Raw genomic sequence first — 10676 nt, 5'->3', positions numbered from 1 at the left:
CTTAAAAGGGTAAACAAGAAACTGGACTGTAATTTGATATGTACGAATTGCCATATTTTGTAAATTACACATTTTGCTGTGGGTTTATTTTTGAATGAGAAAAACATTAAATATGAAGCGATTTTGTATTAAAAGTGGTTATATTCAAGTATACATTGTACATTCATAAATGATACGAGATGTATTATCAAATTATTTTAAACTACAGAATGAAACACATACACATATTGGTATTTGCAGTGTTTAGAAAGGTCATAGTAATCAATAAATCTAATCAATCATTTGAAAAGAAAGCAGCTGAAATGGCCCCTCTACGTCGCTTCAAGGAGAATCGATTGCTCGAATCCAATCATTCTATTGTTTTATAATATTCGAGTTGTGTGGCAGGAAGGTTAACCCTGTACTGAATAATAAATTCAGTATTCTGCACATTCACTCGATTCTTCTCATCAATTACTCGATAGTTTCCGATTTATGTTAGTACTACCTGTCCCAAACAATCGAATCATTCCAGTGTTATGTTCGGTTGTACCCAAGACATAATTTATGTGCTCAAGATTTTGCGCACCTAATCCAAAATTTAGTATACCTATAGTCATGTGTGATTATAGTTATCACCCTAAAGAGAAGGCAGACGAGAGACTACACAGCCAGAGTCTACGCATTTAATCTTTGGTTACCACCTTACAGTATGCAGAACTGCCAAGGAAACATTTTATCGTCCTTTTGGCGTAAGTTATGCATACGTAATTTGAGGTAGATCATAAATAAGCATGTATTAAAGTTATTTCTTATATTACCAAATTTTTAGGTTATAGTTGTCAATTTTCAGATACAGTAAAATCATGCTAGAGGACATTGTGGCCCTAACTACAACAGTATTCACAACCTTTGGTGGCATCAATATAAGTTGTTTTATTTGCTTAAAGAACTTGCATAAGAGCTTTACATCAGATGCTAAAATGCCCACCACCTTCTGAAATACAACTATCCACCCCTTTTAGCATGTTTCATGCATCTCAGTGAAGTTTTTCTGTATCAGTATTGACAACAGTATGTACAATATTGTGTTTCAGTTCCTCTAAGCTTTGTTGATTCTTTGAATGAGGAGTGGGTTATCAACCAAGGTGACTGTTGTTGGGTTACATTATAAGTGGTACACCCTATCAATCACTTGAGGGCCATGTGAAAAACTTGCGACATTGCCATCACCCACTCAGACAACACACTTTTTCCACATCCTATTGCCATCTATCTTATGGGTCCATGGAATGTAACAAAGATGTATGTATATAAATATCTGAATGGGTAAAATATTCTATTTTTAGAAGTGGTATGATTTTCATGACAGACAGGTGATATTTCATAAGAATAAAATGCCCACAACCAAGATACGTAGCAAAGGGAAAAAGGAACATAAAATTCAGTTAACTGTTTACTGAATTCTCTATGCTATCATCTTTTGGGCTACTTCATATCTCGCTGTACTGCGTCAGCTTTGTGACTGAACATACCACAATTTACAGCAAACACCAACTAATATTTGCGAATAGCTACCTCTTTATAGAGACACTTAAATACATTGTACACATTGAAATAGATGATGCAACCATCAGTGTTTGAAGGAGGGTCAAAATGCAAGCACTCATCTTCAGTAATTAAATAATTTAATATCAGTAACATAATGTTATACAATAAGGCACCACAAAAGTTTTTATAAATTAGAAGCTAATAAAGTTTTAATATACAAAATAAATATTTTAATTACATACAAATATTTTGAAAATACATAATAATAACACAATACTTTAAATCTCTGAAAGAACCATAATATATTTAAAAAAAAATTTCAGACAAACTAAGGGGATTACAAAATTAAAAGGCAAACCTGATTTTAAAATGTAATTAAATTTTTATTTTCATATCAGGTGTGGTTGGTGGCCTGGAACTGCAACTTACTCTTGTAAACAGGAACATGATTAAGGTTGAAACAAACAGATATCAGATCCTTGCCTAATAAAAGCAAGTTACCTTGTCAGAGACAGAAATATTTCTGCTACTGAAAAATACTTGGCATATTAAATCCAAAGGACACCCCTAAATGTGACCGAGGTCAGTTATAATACTTTGTAATTATATTTTACAAATTAGACTAGTTTTAACACTTTGACAATCACATTTAAACAGCTCTTAAAATAAAATCTTAAAGAATTCCATTTGGAACTTTAACAGGCTAAAAAGCCTAATGTATGACAGTGATGGCTGGATTTCTTAAGAGGGAAGTTCAATACTTAATATGTAATTACTGCAAAATATCTATAACCATGTATTTGATGGTATCACTAAATCAAGTTATGAATAAAAAAAGGAGCTGCAGTATTGCCAAGAACACAAGGAAGAGTTTAAATTAAATGGGATATGTTAGAATCTGATCTATGATGCTGAAAATTTTAATTCATTGGGCAAAACCATAAATATCATGAAGTAAAACATAATGGTCTTCTTGATTTTTTGCTTTGTAGTGTACCAATGTTTTAAAGGAGCAATATGTTCCTCCAAGATACTAGTAACCATCTACAAGACTGGTGCCACAACCAACATGTTCACTGCTATCAAAATTTCAGAAACAAAAGATGTGTTTGATGTAAGTTAAGGAGAGGTGTCTGTACATAAACAGAGAAAAGTAAATATGTTCATGTCTCATCACCAGACTGCAGGACAAGACCATAATATACTGAAAATACTCTGAACTCTTCCAAGTAACATTCCTATAATTCATACTGATCTGTGTGTATGTTTCATATGTATACACACATATCAGTACCTGAACTTCATCACTCCAAAACCCGCCAATTAAACATTTTGTGTCAAACCCCTAAAAATAATGTGTACCCTCAGAGGTTCAAAAACCATCAGGTAACCACAGTATCTACCTTTCGTCGAATGCCGAAAGTTATCCAGTGTTTCAGCAAACATTACAGTTGCCATCTTCATGTTGAATGTTAAATGCAATGTTTGCTGAAACACTGGATAACTTTTAACATTGGATGTGGCTCATCTACAAAAGCCAAGGTTGTAGACTGTATCTACTGTGATGAGAGGAAAGAATAGATGTGAGCTTGAAGCGTGACACTGCTGAGGTGAACGTGGAATGAGGCACTGAGCATGCACAATGAATATTGCTCTAAAGGGAAAATATCAGGTGCTGCTTGTTTGCTTTCTTGGTTATTTGTATCTGTCATTGGCATGAAGTGTCAACACAGTTTAGTGTCTGTGGATTGTTCCTGCTATGTCAGAAATTTGCAAGAGAGGAGCTAGGATGGGACTGACATTTTATAATCCCTTCTCCTGTCCTTCAGGCCACATTTATTCACTTCTCTCATGGGCAGTAGAGCTCATGAGGTATGAAATGCTGGGATAAAAAAGTTGTCAGTGGAACCACGGTCCCGGAGAATTTGACGTAAATACGTCTATACGGAAAGGAATTTTATATTTTGGCTTTATTCTAAATATTTCCTTTATACATGCTTTACAATTGAGATAAGTTTCATTAAAACATTACTTAATCAACTTGAATTAGTTACGCTTAAGATGGCTCTGTGGTAGCTGAATGTAATGTAATGTAATGAAATGTAAGGTAAGGTAATGTTTTATAGGTAACAACAATGCCGAGTAAACAGATGACGTTTCCTAGGTAACAAAAATGCTTGAATGCTTAACTTGAATTAGTTACGCTTAAGATGGGTCTGTGGTAGATGAATGTAATGTAATGAAATGTAATGTAACGTTTCCTAGGTAACAACAATGCTAAGTAAACAGATGACGTTTCCTAGGTAACAATAATGCTGAGTAAACAGATGACGTTTCGTAGGTAACAATAATGCCGAGTAAACAGACGACGTTCCCTAAGTAAAAATTGTTACACTTTTTTGCCGAATGACCCTTCCTTATAGACGTATTTACGTCAAAAATTTCTCTGTGAACATAATTTACACACTACAACAAGTGAGACACTGTGGGAAAATATCACTGATTTCAGCTTCCAGTAACCACACAGTTTATGCAGCTGATTCGTAGACTCTGCCTGCCTTTGAGTTGAGGGTTCCTGTAAGGCAGACTGCTATTTCCAACGGGAGAATGATGTCCATCAGAGGGGTCTATGTGGAGGTAAGGGAAAGATGCTGTAAAATCTGCACTGGACAAGACCAGACTCAGACCTGAGATTTTCTCCAGGTCTCTACCTATAGTGAACACCACTAAAATATTTTAAATTTAGTATAATATATATTTACTCAAAATGGGAATATACGAGATTATGCTTGCCTAATTCAGTAATTTACGCAATTCTGAAAATGGATGATGTTACATGGAATTTACTGAAAGTACTTAAAACATTCCCACTTAATAATATAGTTGCAATATACTATACTCATTTCAAGACACAATGAAATAATGAATAAAACTAGTAATAATAAAATAAACATAATTAAATGTATGTGGTATGCAATTTTTTTGTAAAATATGTATTTTATTTATTGGATGCACAGAAACATGGGCCAGATTTTCATATAAGTTAAGATTATAATTTATTCTTAGGAACTTAGAAAATATATTTAGTTTGTCTGAAAACAGATTTAAAACTGTGGGCAAATTTTTTACAGAACATTTACCAATTAACCAATAATTGTAACATAACAATTTCTTATAAATGATTAAGCCATTGTCAGCTGTTTATATCTGAGTGTTAATAATTTTCCCTTTGTATGAAATACTTATGTACAAAATAAGTTTTTTGATTTTCAAAAAATTACTATGAAGATGGCTGTCTTCTGGATTGTGCTCTGTAGTCTGGTATATGTTTACCAACATTTCAGAGGTCACTGCCCTGATGATGGAAGCAGAAAGTATCTCTGAAACGTTGGTGAACTTATACCAGACTACACAGCGCTGCAATCCAGAAGTCAACCATCTTCACACTTGTAGCCATGAGAAAATTAAATCATTAAAATTTTACTAGTTTCACTTCATATAAATTCAAATCCTTCATACTTTTTATCTGCTACTTTTGTTTCAGGTAGCAAAATTTTTCCTGTAATATCAAAACCTATAATATATGTTGCAGTGGCACCCTTGTCTTCTTCAGATCTCAGAGCAACAATAACTTGATCTGAGCTTCCAGGGATGAATTTGAAACTAGAAAATCCATGTGTAGGAATTATGTTTCCAACACGAAGAACCTGTAACATATTAAACACAGGTGATGAAGTTAATGCTATTAGAAAGTACATATGATAAATTAGATCTATGACATGGATACATACAAAACTGCTGAAATGTTTAAGATAACTCAGTACAGGCATTGACCTCCTCAATGATGTTCCTCCAAAGCGTACTTTCCTACATTCTGCAGATTCCAATTCGATGCCAGCTAGCTGTCTTCTCGAAGGAGAGGTGTCCCCAGTCACCTCAGTCTTTCTACTTTTACAGCTTTCATTATATCTGGCGTGTCATTCAGCTGATATAATCCAGAGTTATATCTGTTTCACCGTAAGTAATTTTTGTTAATGAGACTATACATTTTTTCTTAGAAATTTTCTTTAAAATATTCTTAAATTATTGTCACCTGGCATTTACTGAGAATGAAAATAGGCCACAGAAGTGTTTTATTTATTTATTTATTTTATTTTATTTAGTGTTCTGTCTGACGACAGGTCCATATGAACAGAATCCTTCCATCCTTTTCTCGGACTGGGACCTGTTCATATACGTTCTTGGCAGATGATCCAGAAGTGGTTTGCCATTGCCTTCTTCTGTGTGTGAATGGAGTAATTGTTGGGATGCCACGGAGGAAAACTCCGTGTTGCCTAGACCACGGCCTTGCCCAACACAAGTTATAAATTCGGGCACCGCCGGGAATCTAACCCGAGACCCAAGGATTACAAGGCCAGCGTTCTAACCGCTAGACCACCTCATCTTATTATTATTTAGTGTTCTGTCTGACGACAGGTCCATATGAACAGGATCCTTCCATCCTTTTCTCGGACTGGGACCTGTTCATATACGTTCTTGGCAGATGATCCAGAAGTGGTTTGCCATTGCCTTCTTCTGTATGTGAATGGAGTAATTGTTGGGATGCCACGGAGGAAAACTCCGTGTTGCCTAGACCACGGCCTTGCCCAACACAAGTTATAAATTTCGAAAGAGTATTTACATTAAAAAACTGAGTATTTATAAGTTTAGTTGTGATGTCCATGTACTTTGCACTGCCTAAAGCTGTAACTCCAATATTAATACCCTTGAGAGTCCTCTTTTACGTGGTAATGCATACAGTTAACAGTTCTGAGATACATAACATCATAAATCTCAGTCTTTGGCTAGAAAGCCATGAAATGTTACAGTAACTTTTGATCTAAAATATACCACTGAACTGGCTCCCAAGAGGAATAAGGTAAATATGCCTTGCAAGTATTCCTATAGATCTACAATTTGAGGGTGAAAGCATGTGCATACATGTACAATACAGTCCTAATTATCCGACCTTTAGTTATCTGACGTCTGCATTTCGTCCAACGTACCATGTCAGAATACTCTGTTTCATCAGGTCAACTCAGCATGTAGCAGAATGAATCATACTTCCCTGACATTTCTGATTATCCGACTATCCTTCAGTCGCATTTAGGTCGGATAATTGGGTCTCTACTGTAATTGTTTTAAAGTTATGGCAGTACGAAACCCTTGGCTGTATGACTTCATTTGCTGAGTTGTATTTGTATTTTTAGAGACGATGGCGACTCTCTCTGAAATCAGATATGACTGACAGGATACAAATACTGATATTATTTATGTCTCATTGAATTCAAGATCTTTTCCCTTTGTAGTTAATTAAAAGAGAACAAAAAGCTAAGTAATACCGCACAGGCCAAATGTAAAAAGACACCAGAAACTTTTATTTTATTTTACTTTACACATGTAACATGAAAGGAAGTTTATGGAATACATTTTCCATTTACATGCAAAAGAAAAACTGACATGAAAATGGGTGTAAATTTGACTCTGTCTTTGCTTCAATACTTTCAGAAATGTGAAGGCAATAACATACCTTGATGTCTGTGAATGTATCATCTGTTGTGATCATGACATTGCAACCCCTAGTTTCATCAAGCACATCATTATAACGCTCTTTTGAACATCGCCGTGGAAGGAAAAACCAACAATCGTGGACATCACTCCATACCACTGCTTCATGTGTAATGTAACCTATGAAAAATGTAAATACTGTATAGATGTAATGAAGAATTATTGGGCAATTACACATGACAGAATGGAGCTTAATATTTGATGCACTCTGCAAACATTTGTTAAAAATCTATTTTTAAAACACAGATTTTATTGATTTTCCAGATTCAGTTTTGTCAAATCCAGATATGACTGGGCAGATCACAGTCCAACCATGTTTAACACAAACTTCTGGACATTCTGCAGTTTTCCTGGACACGTCTAAAAGTGACAATTTTGGGTAATGTCCTCATAACATATACAGAATACTTGATTCTACTCAAGGCAGCATTAGGATGCTAAAACTAAGTATGGTGTTCATTGAAGGATTTTCATATCATACAGCTTTCACTGTGAAGGTTTTGACAGAAATATCCCACTATATAAAATTACATTGATGGAATACTTCTGTGTAACAGGATTGATATAAAAATATATAAATAAGAATTTGGAATTTATAAGTGGTTTGAAGAACTGGTGGGTAGTGGATATCTTGAATGACAATTGTCTTTTGTTTCTTTCTGATGAGGTATTGATAAGTTTTAAGAATGTAAATAGTCAAAACAGGTACTGTAACATATTCTGCAGTGCACTGCATTAAAATGATGGATTTGTCGTGTATCCTACAACCATTCTCAACATTTTTGTAGCTTGTAATGTCATTTCTCTGACTCTTCACTTCTTCAGTATGTATTTTTAATGTTAGTACCATATGCATATATCTTAAAAAGAACAAACCAGGAAATTCAATTCCAAGAACTCTTCTGACTGAAAGATATTTGTGAAACCAATTATGATGTTCTACTTCTCCTGTCGAAGCGACAGTCTTGATCCACTGCGGATGTGTGTTCACAGCTTCTCCAGTGTTGGTTGTCCACTCCTTCCCCAGACCTCCAATAAACAACTTCCTCTGTTTCACAGTAGCCCATTCTGACTTGAAACCTGTAATGCATATTTCCCATTCTAGCAAAATATCTTTAGAACAGAACAGAATATAATTTCTTTACATCCCATAGATCTTTTGTAGGCCCAAGCCAAGGATGTAGAACATGTCACAGCATAAATACAATATTTGTTTCTAATACAAATATAAATTACATTAGTTATGTCAGTCTTTTACAGTCAGCTGCAGTACTGCAAAAATAATTACACAAGCATAACCACTACTGCTTACATGTATCTATAATAGCTGAGAATTTTTGGTTGAGGTAAATTCTTATGCGAAAAAAATTGAATTGATCAGTAACTTCAAATGTTACTCAGGATTTATTTTACTCAAATTTAGTATTACAGCTAAAATATTTTGGTTTAAAATGTATGAACTGTTCCTAACTTACTATATTAATCTGTACCATGTTCATGATTACCTTTTGGAATAATTGTGACAGAAAAGAAGATTAACTGCATCTAGTCCTGTAAGTTTCTATGCCAAATATTGTTCACTGGCAGTTTCATTAGACATATTGCTAATCAAGAGCTTACCAGAAGATATAAAATATCACAACTGATACAATAAAATGTAAAAAATGTGAAACAAGTATAAAACACTCAAATAATGAGTAACCAACCTTTATTCATCCTTCCATCCCCATCATTGAGTATAACAAATGGTATAACTCTGTCATCAAGTAATTCATAAACAATTCCTGTCCTGTCATCAAGAACATACAGCTTTCCATTAAATACTACAAGTTCTGAGAGCTCCATTCCTCGACCAGACTCTCCAAGTCTTGATTTCAATACAATTGGGTCACCTGTATCCCATGATACTTTAATGCTGTTTGAAAGAGGATTCCATAATAGGTACCCCTTCTTATAGTAACTTAGCCACATAAACTCTTCAGTTTTACTTTTGGATTCTTTGTCCAAATCACTAACCATTCCTATGCGAAACTGGATTCCTTTAGATGTTCTTTTTGGTGTTGTCAATGGATATGTAGTATTATAATTATTATGACTGGAAGTTGTCACAATTGGCATGTACAGTTTGACAGTGGACTTATTTTTAACAGCCTCTACACTGGGATTGGAATGATGATCTACAGCATATGTATACACCAGGAACAACACTACTAAGCCAATAAAGGCAACCAGACTAACAAACTGTGTTTGAATTCTTAAAGTTCTGTTCCCTACACGATATGTGGTAGGTGTTCGAATGGCTTGTCTCCATTCCCTTAGTGACATCATTTCACCACCGTCGGAATCTTGAGACATGTAGAACAGTGAATACTAAACCTAACCAACAACCACCGTTTATATAACACTACATCGTAGTTATTTGAACACACCGCATGTGTAAGTCTGTATTCGTGTCAATTCTTGGGTGCATTTGGTTGACACGTCAACTGCACTTGCACACAGCAAATTGTACACACATCACATCTCATATGTCCGTTTTGTGATCTACATCGACCATTGTTCAACTACACTGGCACAAGAAAAAATAGGAATTGTAGCACGATGCAGAAAAATATGCAGTTGGTCTTCTAATCTCTGTTCAATGCCACTGAATCTGGAGCTATGAAATATAGTCATGTTATAGTACTCTACTAGACTTGCGTGGCTTATGGTTTCCACCATAAAAAAGTGGAACCACGGTTCCGGAGAATTTGACGTAAATACGTATCTGTATTTAAATTATATTTACGTCTCTGTAATGTAATGTAAAGAAAAGAAAGTAAAGTAATGTAATGTTATCTTCAATGTCATCCATCTTGTTACGAAAGCGTGTTGAAAGTTGTGAAGTGTATGTATATTGTATGAAATGACACGTTCTACATCCTTTGGTTGAGTCCTAAGAAGGATCTATGGAATGTAAATAAACTCTACTCTACTCTCTGCGGATTGTTGACGGCAGTAATGTACTCACTCCTATTTTGTAGATGATTTCATCTCTGCTGAAAATGTTTAAGCTTTATATCCATAATCTACGTATATGTAAAGCAAGTTTTGTATTTATATTTAAAATTCTGAGGTTTATGTATATTAATTTGTAAAATTATTTTTCATACTTGTATTGCAGAAGCTGAAATTTATGTACATTGATATGTGAAATACGTTCTTGTACTTGTGTTGAAAGTTCTGAAGTGTATGTATATTGTATGTAATGACATATTCTACATCCTCTGGTTGAGTCCTAAGAAGGATCTATGAAATGTAAATAAACTCTATTCTACTCTAATGTAACACAACAATGCCGAGTAAACATGACGTTTCCTAGGTAACATAATGCACGCAAGCTGACCATTGTTGTCGGTCCATATTTACACATTGTTGATATGGATCTTACACGTTTTCCTAGGTAACAACAATGCCGAGTAAACACTTCGTTCCATTAACCATTGTTGTCGATTTGTTGATACGGATCTTACACATTTTTCTGTCACTTTTCTGCGGAA

The 10676-nt window shown here is 34.6% G+C and overlaps 1 protein-coding gene and 1 long non-coding RNA gene across 8 annotated transcripts; one reads left to right on the top strand and one right to left on the bottom strand.

The window, feature by feature from the left end:
* The first annotated feature begins 361 nt into the window (after positions 1-361).
* Positions 362-8834, top strand: LOC110839125 (uncharacterized). Of its 6 annotated transcripts, XR_002546341.2 has the most exons (7): positions 377-731; positions 1077-1284; positions 1929-2112; positions 4040-4167; positions 5123-5257; positions 5411-5547; positions 7078-8834. It is a non-coding gene; the product is annotated as an uncharacterized LOC110839125 (long non-coding RNA). The 6 variants fall into 6 exon arrangements; XR_015535373.1 differs by having other exon boundaries at positions 365-731; positions 1929-5257; positions 7078-7268; positions 7402-7904; XR_015535372.1 differs by having other exon boundaries at positions 365-731; positions 1929-4167; positions 5075-5257; positions 7078-7332.
* On the bottom strand, positions 3483-10066 carry LOC110839117 (soluble calcium-activated nucleotidase 1). 2 transcript variants are annotated; one of them, XM_022082997.2, is made up of 4 exons: positions 8844-10063; positions 8014-8217; positions 7100-7257; positions 3483-5237 (listed from the first exon to the last, which is right to left on the bottom strand). In XM_022082997.2, the coding sequence occupies exons 1-4, from the start codon at positions 9490-9492 to the stop codon at positions 5025-5027; spliced, it is 1224 nt and encodes a 407-aa protein (XP_021938689.2). In that variant the 5' UTR covers positions 9493-10063; the 3' UTR covers positions 3483-5024. The 2 variants fall into 2 exon arrangements, with proteins under 2 accessions (XP_021938689.2, XP_087205982.1); XM_087349856.1 differs by lacking the exon at positions 3483-5237 and adding an exon at positions 5981-6797 and having other exon boundaries at positions 8844-10066.
* Positions 10067-10676: the final 610 nt, after the last annotated feature.

Source organism: Zootermopsis nevadensis, unplaced genomic scaffold (assembly GCF_977971745.1).
Source record: "Zootermopsis nevadensis isolate Lab colony 2312 unplaced genomic scaffold, Znev_1.0 Znev_ptg000016l, whole genome shotgun sequence".
Taxonomy (NCBI): domain Eukaryota; kingdom Metazoa; phylum Arthropoda; class Insecta; order Blattodea; family Termopsidae; genus Zootermopsis; species Zootermopsis nevadensis.
The sequence above is the reverse complement of the archived record's forward strand: the minus strand, read 5'-3'. Positions and strand labels throughout refer to the sequence as shown.